This window comes from Symphodus melops, assembly GCF_947650265.1.
Source record: "Symphodus melops genome assembly, chromosome: 8".
In the NCBI taxonomy this organism is placed as follows: Eukaryota; Metazoa; Chordata; class Actinopteri; order Labriformes; family Labridae; genus Symphodus; species Symphodus melops.
This window is the reverse complement of record NC_136698.1, coordinates 14,391,855-14,409,111: the sequence shown is the minus strand read 5'-3', so window position 1 is coordinate 14,409,111 and position 17,257 is coordinate 14,391,855. Positions and strand designations below refer to the sequence as shown.

The following is a 17,257-nucleotide window of genomic DNA, read 5'->3' as shown; positions in this document are numbered from 1 at the left end:
TGGTGGCCCCATGTGGGCAAGCCCAGATGGGCTCAAGGTAGGCATTACATAGGCCCTAGCTTAGACCCACATGAGCAACCCAGGTTTCTCCCATCTTGAATTAGTCATTTCCCCACCTAAAAGTCCTTATTGAGGTGTTGCAAGTTATGATTCACTGAATGTTTGGACCATGACTCAGAGACAGCTTAATCAGTTTTAACAATAATTTTAATAAACACAATGAAGTGACACGAGTGAAATCAATGTGCAAAAGTCCCAGTTCGTCCGTGACGGTCCAGTGAAATCCAAAATCCCGAACGTGTGCGATGAACACAGATGAGAAGAACAGCAGACGACAGGTCGACAGGCAGACGGAGGAGCAGGTGAGGCCTTGCAGGGAGATGATGCAGGGAAAAAACACGAGGAAGAGAGAGTCAGCTTATATGCAGACGCTGATCGATGATAAGCTGCACCTGGAAACAACACCTGCTGCAAATCTACACCGGGGGAGGAGACACAGGAGGAGCAGACAGACAGGGGATAGTGTGGTCTAGTGGCCATGTACTCGGTCCTACACACAGCAGGACTGCTTTTGGATTTCACCGGGACTGTCGTTAGGATTTACATTGCTGGATTGTTCACGGACAAACTGAGACTTTTGCACATTCATTCCACTCGCGTCACTTCATCGTGTTTATTAGAATTATTGTTAAAACTGATTTAGCTGTCTCTGATTCATGCGTCTTGTTTCAAAAATTCAGTGAATTTTATACACAGGCAACACCTCAACAAGGACTTTGAGGTGGAAAATGACTAATTCAAGGTCTCATCTTTGTTTTCGTTAAATAAAAAGTAAAAACGTAATTAATTGTAATACTGGTCTCTTTGTTAATATTATTATTATTATTATTTATTTATTTATTTTGTTATTATAGCATTTAGCACAATAACTGTATTGCATGAGTGTGTAAAAAGAGCGTTTGTTTACCCAAAATAATAATGGTGACTACCCTTATGGGTACCATCAGGAACCCATAATAAGCCCACATGGGGCCCAGCTAGTTTGGGCCCCAGATGGGAGAAACCTGGGTTGCTCATGTGGGTCTAAGCTAGGGCCCATGTAATGCCTACCTTGAGCCCATCTGGGCCTGCCCACATGGGGCCACCATGGAACCCCCAGACAAAATTAACCAGGACCCAGCTGGGCCGCCCAGATGGGGCCCATTCACCAGCCCACATCTAACCCACATGGGCCCCGCATGGGTGTGTTGACAGGGTCTACTGCCCACTTACTGCCCATGTGGAGCCCAACAACGAAGCCCACTCTAAGCCCATGCCCACCCAAAGCCCAACCAGCCCAAGTGAGGCCTATATGGGCCCCAACTGTACGTGTTTGCTGGGTTGTTTGATATGGAAATGAAGGGGTCCTGGGATAAGTGGCTATCCCAAGATGGCTGTAAAGATATAGAAGACATATTGGGACAAAAAGTTAGCCTAGAAGACTTGTTTAGTTACGCATGCTTCATGGATGAACAATGACCTGTTTTGCCCTGATGATTCATGACTCAAACGTCTGGCTTTCAGAGGCAGTCCAACTAGGTCCCAGTCTAGGTTTTTAAATTACAGGCAAATGCATGATCTGGGGGAAAAATTGTAGTATATTGTTGGGGTCAGATCATCAATGTCAGACACAAATAATGTGGACATCATTCTAAACACTTTTTCAACATCCAGAATTGGTGATATATATATTTTTTACAACATCAGAATAATGTATCTATAGTAGCTCTCACTCAGAACTGCAACTCAAGACTACTAAATCTCTGAAAGTTGTTTGGGGAAAAGGCTGCTGCAAAGTTTATGCAAACTATGAAAAAATCACTGGGTCAAAATGTTGCCTAGACTGCTGCATAAGTATTTTAGCTGCACAAGCAGTTATGCCCTTGGAAGAAGAATAGCAGGCAGTCAGGTTTGAGGGATGGTATTTGGAGCAAAAGAGCAGCTTGAATTCACCTCTTCAAAAATATTTATAACTGCAAAAACTATGTGCAATAAATACTGATTCAGCAAAACCATACAAGTATTAGTTTTTAACTTGGATAAACTGGATATTTCATTTTATACACATTTGTGGAAGTCATTTGAATGTTTTTCCCATCTGAACTTCTTTTCCATTACTCCTCTTTCACACTTGTTCTCCCTGAACCGTCCGACAAATAAAACTACAAACGTAAAAGAACTAAATATATATATTAAGGCCAGTAACAAGGTCATGAGTATCAGAGCAGCTGCTTCAATTATCTATGATTTGATGGGGTACTCTAGCAACAACAGCAAACAGATCATAAAAACCTGTTTAACATCTGTATGAAAAGCCTCTGCATCTGCTTTGTAGTTTATGAGAAGTACAGATTAATATCCAAAACCATTTCCTTTGCCTAGGTTGTGAATCAGCAGAATATTGGGTTCTGATTATATAAATTTTTAGGCATTTATTCAGTGATTTATACAAAGTTGCCTTAATGACTGGATCTTTTTCTCTCCAGTTTCTGATTAAAGTATTAAATTGGACAATCACTGGACCTTTGGCTCTCCATATTTCTGGAAAGACACCTTGTAACTCATCTAGTGTTCCACTTTAAGGCACACAGCTCAAACTCATAGGGAAGTCAGGAAAACATGGAGGATTCCCTGGACAAAATTTATTCATACCAGGTAGCTTCTGCACTGACCTATTTTTTAGCAAGTGCAACTTATTATATTTGCCATATCTGAAGTGAATTATGGGAACACGTGGAAGACAACAGGTGTCTAAGGTTTGGGCAGATTTTTGACCCAGATGTTCATGAGGTGTGGCAAAACAGAACTGCAGCTCCAACAAGTAACCTAAACATTATTATGCAATGGAGGGATGTTTATTTGAATAAGTATTAACCATTTTGTTCAATCACTCATGGTGTACAGTATTAAGACAGGGATGCTTTTATGATAGGGATGAAAATCTGTTATGGTGACTGTAAGATAAAGTTTGACTGGTAGAGTATGGTTTCTTTGAGCATGAGCGCTAGGTGAAGTGGAATGAGGAATAAGTATATCCTCACGTTTGAAACTGATGTAGAGACATACAGAACTGAAAGATCATGTATTTCAAAAAGAGGATCAACAATGGCCCGTATACCTATACATTTTGAAGATCTTTCATTTTTCTCAGTGGACCCTCTGCCATCTGCTTTACAATCTCATGTCTCAATTTACCATTTACTTTAAATTTCCAGTAAGAAGCTCTCAGTTTGCAATATATCAAAAATGTATTGATGTTTCTTTATGACGTTCAAAAGTAAATGAGAGAGTCAGCGGATAGATTATTTTTTATATAAATCTAATTATTGTATAGAAATCACTGATGCAGGGTAGGTGTTGGACAAAGAGAATAACAACCAATTGAGGAAACATTTGTTTTTGTTTTTACACTCTCTGCCAAAAAGATTTACACTGAATGATACATCTACCTGTTAAAATACGAACAATGAGCTTTTAACAAAAACACGACTCACAAATCTACAGAATTAAGTCAAAAAAAGTGACAATAAGACACAGTTTAAGGGGGCCAAAATTGATACAGACCAAAAGTTCCTCACAATAGTTATAAACTGCTGTTGTTGTGTTAGGGCTTAGGGGGAAATATAATAAAGCTGGTATGTGCCATGTTTGCACGCTGAACATTACAGACACTTGAATCTGATACACACAAATGATACAGGTCCCAAGCCTAGTCAAATCAAACACTCCAATAATGGATGAATCCAGTGATGTTCAAAATCCATGTAGTATATGTCTTTGGGTTGAAAAGAATCCATTCAAGAAGAAAACCCTTCAGAATTGGGCCCACTGAATCAAGCTATTTTTATCTGCAAGTTTCTTTCTTAACAAGTCCTTTGAGACTCATGTTTGTGAGATGGCAGATGCATGCTCCTCTTTTAAGCATCGCAAGTCAACAGTCATAGGAGATAAGAACTTTGAGAGAGTGATTTGTTAGTACTGCAAAGGGAACATGGCTTAAAAGAGATTATATCCTTAAAAGTTTCAAATACCTAAAATAATGACAGACACTAACTGTTGTTGTAGCAGATAACATTTTGCTAAGTAAGATAGCTGATCTTATAATACACATGTTGTTACAATGATTATTCATTTAGTTTATATATATATATATATATATATATATATATATATATATATATACATATATATGTATATATGTGTGTAGGTGTGTGTGTGTGTGTGTGTGTGTGTGTGTGTGTGTGTGTGTGTGTATATATACATGTAATTTTTTAGAGCTTTGAGCACATTTAATTAGTCATACATCTTTCCAGTGGCTGTTTGGCCTCTGCCAGGTCTAGCTATTATCATCAACTGCAGATGATACTGCTCTTTTGGCACGATCAAACCACAACATACAGATGGAATAAGGGCGGCTTACAGCTGTGAAGTGGTCTAAATAAAGTCACCATCTCCAAGTCTGAGGCCATGGATCTCAGTCAGAAAACAGTGTATTGTTTCCTCCTGTGATCTCATTTACAAGAATGTCCTGGCCATAGTTCTTGGCTAGAAACTGCACTGAACCTTAATTTTGTTGGAGTTGTTTTCACTACAAAGGTTCACACAAGATAAGCAGACAGGTTGGTGAAATGTCAGCAAACATAAAGGCTGGCACTGAACAGTCATTGTGACAGTCATTGTGACTATCTGGATGGCAAAGCTTTTACTGACGGTCTCCACTCTGGAACTTTTCTATACGTTCATGAGCTTTGGGTCTTGATCAAGAGAATGAGATTGCATTAGAAGCTTCTGAAATTAGCGTTTTCGTCAGGATGGTTTGCCTCAGCCTTAGAAATATGGTGAGAAGCTCAAACATACAAGGAGCATACTTGGAGCAACTGTTGTTTCACTTTATAAGGAGCTAGTTTAGGTGCAAGTTTACACATCTGATTAGGGTGCCTGCTGGCGCCTCTCTGGGGACCCCTGCATAGTGAATGGATGAAGAAATGTTACTTTATTTAACCTGTATCAGTTTTTAGCTTCAGTTGCTAAACCTCTTTTAATAATAATGTGTCCACTATAAACGTGCAGTATTTATTTCTTTCATATTGTAATTATGTTCAATCAAATTGTCTGAATAAAATTACTGATACAAACTTTTGCCTGAAAGCCCTGTAAAAGTTGGATTCAGTTATGTACTTCATTACTTTATATATCTTCTGTGTTATTCTGTTGTTTAAATTAAACTCTACCTGGTGCTTACTCAGCTATGTGTCATGTTTTGGTCTGTGTGTCTTCTCCCCACGTGTGTTGGTTTTGTTTCCCTGTCTGTCACTCCCTCTGTGTCCCCTTCATTCCAATTAGTGTTTTCAGGTGAGCTCCACAGGTGTGGCTCATCCAATCATCTGTCTATTTAAACTGGCTCCTTCCAGGAAGCCAGCGGCAGATTATTGTTCATCCCCAGTGGTTAGTAGCGCTCCGTGTTTTGACATTCAGTACTCTGTGATATATCTTGTATAATTCCCTGTCGTGTTTTTTGACCCTTCGTGTTTTTTTTTCTTCTCAGTGTTCCCAGTCCTGCCGTCCCGCACCTCGTGTTCCTCGTCGTCTTGTTCGTCTCCATCTGGCTTCCTCACGCATGCTATTGTACATCTCGATTCACATAGTATTATTGTTGCACATTTAGAGTCACTTAGTTTCCTTGTACACATAGTTTAGAGTCACGTTATTTACTTGTGCACATATTAGAGTCACATTAGATTTCATGTTCCACATTAGTGTCACTTATACTTCTTGTATACATTATCACCGTGTCACTCGTGTTTCAAATAAATTGTTATTTCGTTTTCATTCTGTCTCTGTTTCGTGCATTTGGTTTGAACTTATTCTGAGTCACAACACTATGTATTCATAAAAATGATTAGGCTCTCAAGGGACCAGATAAATAAAGATTAAAGATACATAGATTACCAATATTTGTTCGACTCATTCAAGAACTTATTGATCTTTTTATTGCAAAGAACATTGTCTTCTCCATTGTCTATAACTGATTATTGCTTTAAGTTTCATTTTCCATTTTAACCCATTGAGTATGCCGCAAAACATTTAGAAACTGCTAACATGTTGAGTTTCGCTCACGAATGGACCGTTCATTTTCCCAGATGGAATAGTCCCCACTTACAAATCGATCTTTCGTGCATGAGTCCTGCCTGCCCTCAAGCCAACTGAGGCAGACTGGGTCAGAGAGTCTATGATGTGGTAAAAACTGTTGGCCAACACATTTTTCATCTTTCCTTTCATGGTCTATTAAATGATCTTTTATAGAGCTGAATCTTCTTTCCATGAATCCTTACATTTATTGTGACTTTAAACATTTGATTAGTAGACATTTCCCGTTTGGTGTTGTTACAGTGATCATTGTCTCTTAAAGTAATACATCCTCCCCAGAATGGAAACTTGGGAACATAATTGATATATGGTTGCTGAATTTGGTTTTAAACCATTAGAATTTACAAAAAACTACAAAAAGTACATACGTCTGAAAAAAGCAAAGACCATACACACATGAAAATGATTTATTTCCCTTACTTTGGAAGGTATGGCCTCCATTATCCAGTCCCATATCTATCTTTTTTTCCAGACTGTTATACTCTTCATAAAATGTCCTATTTGTTTTCAAGGGCCAGGGAGTACAGTTATGTCTTTTTAAGAGTTCTGTTATTTGACATATGCAGATCACTGAGGCTTGAAGAATCCTTTGGAGTTTGACTAAGGGATAACATCTGCAGATAGCACTTAAGGGGAAAAAAATGTAACCTTTCCTAATTGGCCATTTTCAAAGTAATGTTCTAGAAGCAATTTCTCTCTCTTTTTCTGATCCTATCAGGTCCCCAACTAACTTTTTTTTCATCACATCCTCAACTTTATGCTATCACTGGTTTGACTGCAGTAGATTTGTGTTTCCAGTGATAAATATTTTGCAGACAGAGGCATATAATGTTGTCATTTCTTTGTTTAGGCTAAATCAACAAATTGCTTTAAAGACATAACTATTTTTTTTACTTTTCTTCATCCTCATATTGATTTTCTATGGACATCCATACTGCTGCATTGGAAAAATGCATATATATATGGGTTAGGAAACAGCACTTTACTCAATTAAGAAACAGTGTCTGAGTCCTTTTCCTTCAGTCATTGTCCCCTTGCTTTTCTCCTTGTTTGCATCACCTAAAACTAATTATTAATGATTTTCATAAAGTACATAATGTGTACATTTTTGATGTTAAGGCTGACAGCTCGATTCTGATTAAAAAATAAATAAAGGATGTTGCCTTAGAAAAGATCTTTTTTTATCATTGTGCAAAACATTGTCCCTTTTGTCATTACTCACTCCAAACTGGGTAATCTTACCCTTTATCAGACTGACTCATGTAACACACTCTTTCTTTTACTTAGAAGGTGAGATCTTTATCATTGACAGTATGCTAAATGCCAGAGAAAATAACTTCAACCTACAAGGTTAAACCTAAAAATATGTGACTCGATTACCCCTGACTTGTCAACCCACTTTCTCTGAAAGATAGTATCTATTCAGTTGCATACATTTATTTGTTTCTAGTTTACTAAAAGAGGTATAAGGTTTAAACTGAATAGACATTCACGTTTGGCCTTGACTAAGAAGTACAATGAGGCTATTATTGTTACATGATGATTACATCAGAGATCTTTTTAATTGATTTCCTCAGGAAGATGACATTTTTTTACTGATAGAAAACCTTTGATTTCAATTTAATTACACCAGAAAATACGATTTTTGTTACTCTTTAATGGTGCTCTATGATGAACATGATTTGCAGTAGGGGGATTTTTTTTGCTGCAATACCAATACCAAACGTAATGAAAGTATCTTATATTAAAGAAATAAGAGTAAATAAAGCTTTACTATCCCCTGTCTCACTCTTTAAATTACACTGCAGCTTACAGTAATCACCTTCAATCTCCAGAGTCTGGACCAACAGAGTGCCCCTAGTTTTTAATTAGCCATGCTAGCTTCATGGCTCTAGGGATGGTCCTCTCTGTCTGCTCCATAACTCAATTCTACACTTCCACATCTCAAAAAACTATTACTATTGCTGTGCTAGATAGCCATTGAATTACACAGACATCATAATCCCAAGAAGATAAACCTTAATACCTGTGGTGATCCCCTGACTTTTCCTCAAACATTAGCATGACATTTATGACTGAATGTATCTCCACAATCATTTGCTGGATTTTCACAATAGTTCGTGCAGCTACAAGTGTTTCCAAACACATTTGAAGACCTGATGACTCCTACATTTGGTTTATTGTTCTGTTGTTTGTGAACAGTGATTTTTTTGAAAATTTTTCTATTTTGATTTTATGAAGGACAGCTGAACTGTCTGAGGGGCCAGCACGGTGTAGCTGTTTATCATAAGGCTTAAAACCTGCCTCCACAACAGCTCTTTGCCCGTCATTAGGTTGCAGTAATTCTAATATGGTGAATGCCATCAACAGTCTTCCAAAGCTACAGTATAACCACTGGCTGACTTCCATCAGGCTTTGTCCACTATATTTTACAGTCTATGCCCAATACCTGTAAAATAAACAAAACCATTATCATTCACTGCATTCCTAATAGTATTTTCAGTTTTCTGCTAAATAGAAAGCTTGCTAACATATTTGACTGTGAGCATGTTGAACATAACATCTAGCATTGGCTAAAAGCACTTCTCACATACCTACCAGCAGGGTTGTGGACTCTTAAACGTGTTAATGTAAGACACAGAATTGACTGTATTTATTTAATCACCATAATATAACATGAATCTTGTAATATTTCTTATGGCCTGTGCTGCTGCCCTCTTGGCAGAAAGAGATCTCGATCATGATGGGTTAGTTACCGTGTTCAAAAAAAAAGGAGAACAAAAAAAACCATGTTAAAGCGTAAAGCAATCACCATCTAGGCATTTCACGACAACACCTTTGCATTCATACTCTCCATCAAACTCGCATCTTCACTTCTTGAGATGCCTCCCATAACAGTCCATGTACTATGCTGGGAACATTGAAGAACAAGATGTGTTGTGTCTGGATTAAATCAGGTCGGAGGACATGAGGGAAGGAATGTAGTCTGATCACTATTGCAGACATGTATGCTGTGGAGGTGTGGGGGTGGATGGCAGACTACAGAGAAGCTCTCACGAGTAAAATTAATGATGTCTTTTTTATACAAATAGTTTGGAGAAAGCCACGTAAGGTTTATATTGCTTGTGGGTCAAATAAGGTGTACTATACTGAATCATTGCAAATCGTTCTGAATCTTGTTGTCTGTTCCTTTTGGCATATTGTTGCTTCATAGCATTTATAAAGAATAACACTGCACAATATGTTTTGAATTACACTTTGTGTTAGCAGAACATTATGTTGCATCTAAATGGTTAAACGTGATTAAATTACAATTACAAGAAATATTAAGGATGTTGAAATAAATTGCTACTGTATGTTGACAAGTTAATACATAGAAATAGGAAAGAGTGGGAGGTGCATGCATTCACTACAATTTCAGCACAATCATCCCAGCAATATGATTAAATTCTCAAACTTCAATCACAAAAGAAGCAAACAAGGCCATTTATCAAGATTAATAACTGGATTTTTGATCCCCATAAATAAACTTGTTATTATAGGCAGTAAGTATTCATAATACATAACTGACCTTGAAGTTGCTAAATCATATATAAATCAGGCTACACAGGAGTCACATTAAAAGCTGAGCAGCAGTAAGAAGTGTGCTTATTGTTCTGTTTTCTGCATTTTTCTCTTGTTCAGCTGAAACGTTGGTCAAATCCGTCATCTTGACATTTACCCATTTTCCTTCACTAATGTAGCTTTATGTTTGGAAAAAGCCAAAGGATGCATTTAGTCTACCTTGACTCCTGCCAGCAGCTTAATATAGTGGATCTGTAATGGTGTGAACAGGCATGCCCTGTCATTAGATCTGATTATTGCTCTGCACAGTCATATAACAGCCAACAAATGAGACTTTTAAATAGGCGCAGGAGGTGCAGACACTGTTCGAACCGTGATCCTGTTGATCCTGATGGGCCCGCAAACACTGTTAAACAAATTATAGGGTAGTTTCAGAAACACTATTAAAAATAGAATCCTTGCATGGCCTCCCTTGCAACCAGATTTTAAAATCGTAGAGCCATTATGAGATCAGGAGCAGACAGTAGGGTTGCTTCTGTCTTATCCCTAACAGAAATGGAGGATTTTAGTTGGCTTTCTTCACCAGAGATTTTAGGCTATATGACTTTCTTTATTTAATATATTGATTGTTTTTTTCAAGACCGAGTACGGACGTTGCCTGACCTTTATAGTTGAGAGTTTTCAATCTAAGGCAGGGCATACACGATTGTATAAATATGGTAGACTGCCAATTCATACTGTATAAGTAAACCGTTAACAACACACAGCCAAAGCTCACAAACAGAGTCCTCACACGACGTGTTAAATTGCGAAGAAGCATTGACAGTTTTAAATAAATGTTACTTTTGAAAACTCTCACTGATAGATGTTGAAGAAAGAATTAGAAGCTTTGGTTTTGCTAGCAAAGGGAAAGATAGTGTGCAGAAACTAAAAGTGCAAATAAAAAATGAGATAACATTAAATCTTGAATCGCAAAATAAGCATATAACCCACAAAACTATAAGTCTTTAATCTATTTCAGGGGGAGTTTGTTACTCACTTTTTGATCAAATAATTTGTTATTTAAGCTTGACCAGAGCAGATTAATTTAAAAGAAGAGCGCTTATCAAAGAAGGAACCAGACATAAGTGGTCCCGACTAAATGTAAATTTTTTCTTGATCCTGTACATTAATTTTTTTTTACATTAAATAGCTTAGAATTGTTGGTTACGTATTCCAGCAAGGTCAGCAGCATTGTAGACTTATATAAGAGCACTCTAACGTTTATGACAGGGCCTTCAACCACTTATCGTTTTCACATAAGACACCGCAGAGCCTCGGGCGTTATTGGGAACGCAGGTCTCTGAGGGCAGACATTGGGACCGGGCCGAGGAGTCAGTGGTGGGTTTAGTTTCCTGTCCTCAAAACATCAAAGTTGAGTCTGGATTAGCATTTGAAGTGACACAAGGACATGATGGCTATTAATGGTCCACAGCTATAGCAGACACAAGTGGCGCAAACAACAGCGTCGTCCTTCCTGACCTCCATTTGGAGCTTTCAATCCAGCTGTCCTATCAGGACTTTAGACAAGAAGCACTTAAATGACATCATCTTGCAGAACAAGGAGCAAACAAGCAGGTAGTGGTGTTGCAAGATTGGCTGAAGCATTTGCTTAGCTAATGAAAACCATCTTGGCTATAGAGCCAGTCTTCCAACCACCCTTGGCGAATGAATTAGGAGACTTTAGAGGGTGGTTGCTGGGTTATGGACAAGACGAGGCTAATGATGGATGAGTTTGGGCTCCAGTCACAGTCTAATGTATCATTGAAGCCAGATTTCTCTACACCAAATTTCGCCTCATGCAAATAGTTACACTGTCCAGTGGTCTGAGTACTGCAATGAGAAGTCAAAGAAATTTATAGACAGTCTTATCCTCCTGTGATCATTTTGGCTGTGTCTCACTGCCTGCACCTTTGTTTATTAATCCCACCCTGACCACTGATTCAAATTTTCCACAATATATCATTTTGATTTCTCTACATAATAAACTTCATTTGGAACTAATTTGCATTCTTTGCAGTTTTCTCACCTTTCAGCAGAGCTGTGGCTGATGACTGTCAGTTTGTCAGTGCCACCTCCCTGCAGACTGTCCACGTCTTGGCTGAAATCCTCGAGGAGCCTTTTCATAGCTTCAGTACTAAATCCTTTCATTAGTAAAAGTTGGCAACAGTGCTGAAAATAAACACTCTTGGTGTTTCCTCCACACTGCTGAATAAGTGAAGGCGTCATGATCAAAGCCTTACACTTATTATCATGCTAAAGCACTCCTGTCTGTTTATTTTTTCACAGGTATTTCTACAGTACAATGGCATTAAACACTTGCTGACAGTATGCCATTTAAACTTGGAAATTGCCATACTGTTAGCCTATAATGTTTCCATTGTTGACAGTTAGAAATATCTACAAACAAAAACCATCACAATACTGTTCAGGACAGTAATTTGTTTTGTTGTTCTGACAATCAGGTAAGGCAGTTAGATTAGCACAAAAATAGAGAACTAGGTCACTGAGTACAGGTTTCTTTATTCTGGCTTTCTTTATTCTTCAGTGATTTTTCCTTAACATTTACTACTGCTATAGGATCCAACAATTGACAAAAGGCAGTAATGTTTTTTGTTTCTACTCATGAAAAGTTTTAACGCCACGGTGCCCTCCCCTGTGCTCAAACAGCCTGCCTTACATGAGTCAGTCTCTCAAAGTGAGTAATCAGAACAAGTGGCCTCTGTTATGTATCACTCCAGTCTAGACTGTAACTCACATTACTTGTATGCTAAACTGCCAGCAGCATACTGGCACAAAAAAATGCTGGAGCCAAGGTGAATAAAAGTGGAAGAAAAGCAGATCAGGCAAATTTTATTTTTCCAAATTGCCAATTGGACAAATTTGTAGAAGCACAAAGCTTGACTTCTTCTTTGGTGCCATTTATTAATTATTAATCTTCTTTGATCAAAGACAGATGGCCAACTTATTCACAAATTTAAAAATATGTAAAAATGCTACTCAGGTAAATGGTTGAACAGATGGGTATTGAACAGACTGAATTTTTACATGAATTATCAACTTTAATTTAGCCCATTAATGCATTGCAGATGGATTTTTTTTTGCAGACAGATTTTAAAAAGTAAAAACATTAGCTCAAAAACACTTCGGTTTACAAAGAGATGACTTCCTTTAAAGTCCACTTTTAGACAGACAGGCTACCTGTCTGGAACACAATGACTTTCATGAAAATACATTAGCAGGCTTTAACTGAGCCAAATGTTTTGAACAATGTAGCCTAATGCATAAGAATACAGGCTTTTGAACGCTCGCATCAATTGAAAAAGAAACAACTTATTCACCAAAAAGGATGGAAAAAATAGGTTGTAACAGGAAGTGTTTGTCTGGCTCTGTGCTTATTCAGGCTAATGATGGTTATAGACCAGTTGAATAACAAGCGTTTTGCTGAGGTTTAGTGTTTATGCTTGTTCTGGCAGCTTGATCATTCGGATTTTTTTTTTTTTTTTTTAGGACAGCTGTATAAACACGTATAACAACGGAAAACAGCAAAACCTGAACAGGTCTTTTGAGGAATATCTGCGCCGCTTATTATCTGTTAAATACATGACTTTATAGTTTAAATTAACGGGAGCTTTAAGCCCGATGCTCGGCGGGTCTGTTGCCCTGCCTCAGCTGGCAGGATGCAGCTCGTTTCGGAGGCAGCTCAGTCGACAGGGCTGACCGTCGTAAGTCGGCCTGCTGTTTAATATGGTATATTTTCTCAGTGAGAAGCGCCAAATCCATTTTTACCGGCGGGAAAAAAAAGCAACCCCGTAGCAGCGCACAGTAGAAAACCAGCCTTTCGCCGATCCTTATGGCTTCTGGCTTCGGGGACGAAGAAGGAACCACGGACGAGGCTGCATGGAGACTCATAGGCCCAACCTCGGTGCTTTCCAAGCAGCGCTGCCGTCTAATGTATTCCTCCCTCGGCTACGGCTCAGATGTCTGTCTCTTCTACGTGAGGGGGGAGTTCTTCGCTATGGATGCTCGCTGTTCACATTCCGGTAAAGGATCAACCTATCCTCCCAAATTAACCCTTGTTCAAATCTGTTATGGCACAATTATGCACAATGGCCTATATCCCATCTTTGGTTTAACCAGTTGTCAATTTCCCGTTTTATCCAATTAACATTTTCTTCTAATGTATGTGTCAAATGGTTTCTAGGAACATAACCTTTGTTTAAATTATGAACAATAGTTTCCTGTGTGTCCCAGGCGGACCTCTGTGTGAAGGGGACATCGAGGAGGCTGATGGTGTCCTGCAGGTCTTTTGTCCCTGGCACGATTATAACTTTGACCTCAGAACAGGGAAGTCTGGGACCTCCTTACAGGTCAGTGATTAATATGCCTTATTTAAGAGAGAAAAAAATGTTCAGCACAACAGTTCATATTCGTCTTGTTCCCTGTAGGCTATACAAAAAAAATTACACAATATAAACATTACTGAAATTTAGAAGCTGAAATATGATCCAACCTGGAAAATCTTACTATATCATGGAATAGAGGCTTTATTTGCTGGGAGTTGAGGAGAATATTGGCAGTGATATGTGGATAAATCCTCCTCTGCTAGGAGATGTTGGCCATCTGACTGATTGACATGGCATGAGAAATCAAAGCTCATCAGTCAGAGTTAGGATTAGGTTTCCCCTTTTGTTCTATCAAACATTTTGTTTCTATTGTTAGGATACATGTGCCAATGAACAGTATAAACACGAGCTTGACTTTCAATAAACATCTCATTTTTTTCCATTAATCATTTTATAAGCTCTTGTTCTCTCTAACGTCTCTGTGAAGTTAACTTTAAAGCAAACGAATTCAAAAACAAATCTCCTAATGTCTCTGAGTTCACTGAGGAGTTTATACTTTATTTTTAACCCATTAAATCCAGCAATAAATGTGAGCTTACTTGTACTTTGGCAGGTTCAGGTGCTGTGTGAGTTCTAACTGCTTTAAACAGAAGTTTGTGATGGCATGTTTGTTGCAGCTCTCATCTCTTTGTCCTTTGACTTTTACAGCAACAAGTGTATGAAGTCAAGCTGGAGGATGGGAACGTGTATGTGAAACATGCCAGTCGTCTTTCCTTACAGCCTTTTCCTGCGGACAAAAAGAGTTGAATATCCTCAGTGGGAACGGTTTATCCAGCCAATTGTGAGACTGGTAACAAACCCACTCTGGCTGTTTGTTCGACTTGTTCCACAAACCTTAGCCATCTGAAACATTCCTCAGCCTTATCAGCCATTTTCACAGACTGTTGCTCCTTTGATTGCTGTGAACTATAGGACGATATCAAGAGGATTGTCCGGAGGAGACATGACATTATGAAATTGTTTCAGAGTTTTTCATGCTGGCTTTCCCAGATAGAGACTCATCACACACAGTAAACATGGAGAGATGCAAGCTCACTGCTTACATTGAAAGCAAACAGAGTTGAAAATATGAATCATAAAAACACGTTTATAGAACTAACCAGAAGATTTTATTTATTTGCATTATTAAAGAAATCTGTGAGATATGCATTTGCTAAATGATTTTGAAGAAGATCACAAAGTTATATGTGGTGAAAATGACATAGAGTGACACTCAAAGTAAGTTCATATTTTATATTCAAGCAGTCATTTTTGCACTGCCCAAAGTTTACCTCAATACATTTCTTGACTTTTTATCCTTATTCTCAGAATCTTTTCCTGTCATTTTATTGCCAATCCTAATTTCACTTGTGTGCATCTGCAAACAAAAAATGTTTTTTACGAGTCGTAGAGGTACCGTGGTACAAGCCAATACAGTATATTATGCAATAACACAATGCTTATCTTGAACATGCACAAAGTAAATGCTGCAGATCATGACTAACAACATTGAGCTGATCACCTTTATTTAACTCAAAATGTTTTTATCCATCATTTGTGGTCTGTTTGAAAACTTTCAACATGTGAAATGGAATATTCAATTAGCCTTTTCATGAATAATAAATATCCCCTTATTACTATGACATATTTGTTATTGGAGAAGTGCTATGAAGGTTTCACTCACCAGCTAATATCTAATTAAACTAAATGATCTCATGTTCATTAATAATCCATCCGTGTCTTAAATAAAGCCACAAACCAAACAACTCACAGCCATCCTTGTTGAGTTACAACCTTTGGAAACCTCTGGACAATTATTCCAGTGATGTCACGCAGCAGAAAAGCCCTTTCTGTATTTCTCTAAACCTAAATGCAATTCCAGCAAATAGAACACACATGAAGGGCACAGCAATTACCACTGGTAGCAGTCCCAGAATAAAGGCGTCTCCATCAGCCTTTCTCACCATCCTTGGCCTGTGCTCAGACAGGTTTGTCTGTTACTGACGCAATGGGACCCAAAATACACGGTTAGTGAGGCGCCGGAGGAGGGTTCACGACCTGAAATGCACCATTGACTGAGGAAAAATGTGTTTTTCTACTTTCGTGTGTGTGTGTGTGCGTGGGTGCGCGTGTGTGTGTGCAATGATGCATGTATGTTTTCCTTATTCCTTAGTGGTGAGGGCAGTCACTCAGTATATTTTCTGTCAGCTCCACTTCTGGCAGAGGCACAGAGCCTGGTCTTGGAAGTGTCAGTGACAGTGTGGCTCAGCACTCTCATTTTGCTCCCTGTTGTGCAACTTTATTGCAATAATAATTCAACTGGCTAAAAACTGTCTGTGATGTGCACAGGAGTGCTTGCTGTGTGTATGATAATTCACCACCTGGAGGGTAACGGTGATACACGTTGAAAATGAACCATTATGTTTGGGTTGAAAAGTCAATACAACCAGTGTTCAGAGTTTTGCAATAATGTATTTTTTTTACTGTTGAATCTCAACAAAACATTCAGCATCAATGTGAGTCTTTACCATGTGTTTCCATGTATTTACTTATTAATTAGATTGTATTGAGTTATTTTTTGTTTGTCAGAAATCAGGTTGAGAAAGAATTGAGCAACTAGGCCTCCTGCTTCAAGGTGACTACAGCATCAGTACAATTCAACAGCTTCTGGCACCCTGTTGATTGTTTTCTTTTCATTTTCTTCTTTTTTTTGAATTACTTTATTATTCCCAGAGGAGAAATTCTGCTTTACACTCTTTTATTGAGAGACATGCTTGGAAACAACCCTTCCCAAGTCCCTAGAGACAGAGCTACTGCCACCCCCTAAAGTACAGTATGTTAAAATGATCTTATTGTTGCTTTACTGGCAAACCACATTTGATCTATCAGTTTGTTACAAGCTGCCATTGTTTAACTTTTTATTGTTGTGACTTATGCAAAGCTGAACATTTTGCTGCATTGTTTCAGACACAAAATAATGTTTTTTTATGACTTGAGTAAAAAAAATGTTGTTTAAAATGTGTTTGTTCTTTCTTCGTCTTCTTCAACACATATTTTAAAAATCTGATTACAATCTGATTTAC

The 17,257-nt window shown here is 38.2% G+C and overlaps 1 protein-coding gene and 1 long non-coding RNA gene across 2 annotated transcripts; both read left to right on the top strand.

Moving 5' to 3' along the window:
- Nucleotides 1–5,337: 5,337 nt before the first annotated feature.
- LOC306828318 lies at nucleotides 5,338–5,868 on the top strand. The gene is made up of 2 exons (XR_013779724.1): nucleotides 5,338–5,484; nucleotides 5,585–5,868. It is a non-coding gene; the product is annotated as an uncharacterized lncRNA (long non-coding RNA).
- Nucleotides 5,869–13,094: 7,226 nt separating this feature from the next.
- Nucleotides 13,095–17,155, top strand: LOC306828322 (Rieske domain-containing protein). Its single transcript, XM_079350704.1, has 3 exons — nucleotides 13,095–13,832; nucleotides 14,044–14,159; nucleotides 14,844–17,155. The coding sequence occupies exons 1-3, from the start codon at nucleotides 13,643–13,645 to the stop codon at nucleotides 14,940–14,942; spliced, it is 405 nt and encodes a 134-aa protein (XP_079206830.1). The 5' UTR covers nucleotides 13,095–13,642; the 3' UTR covers nucleotides 14,943–17,155.
- Nucleotides 17,156–17,257: the final 102 nt, after the last annotated feature.

Coding starts and splice junctions, on each gene's coding strand:
- LOC306828322 (XM_079350704.1), top strand. CDS start 13,643: ATGGCTTCTGGCTTCGGGGACGAAGAAGGAACCACGGACGAGGCTGCA. Junction 13,833..14,043: donor TGCTCGCTGTTCACATTCCG/GTAAAGGATCAA, acceptor TGTGTGTCCCAG/GCGGACCTCTGTGTGAAGGG. Junction 14,160..14,843: donor AGTCTGGGACCTCCTTACAG/GTCAGTGATTAA, acceptor TGACTTTTACAG/CAACAAGTGTATGAAGTCAA.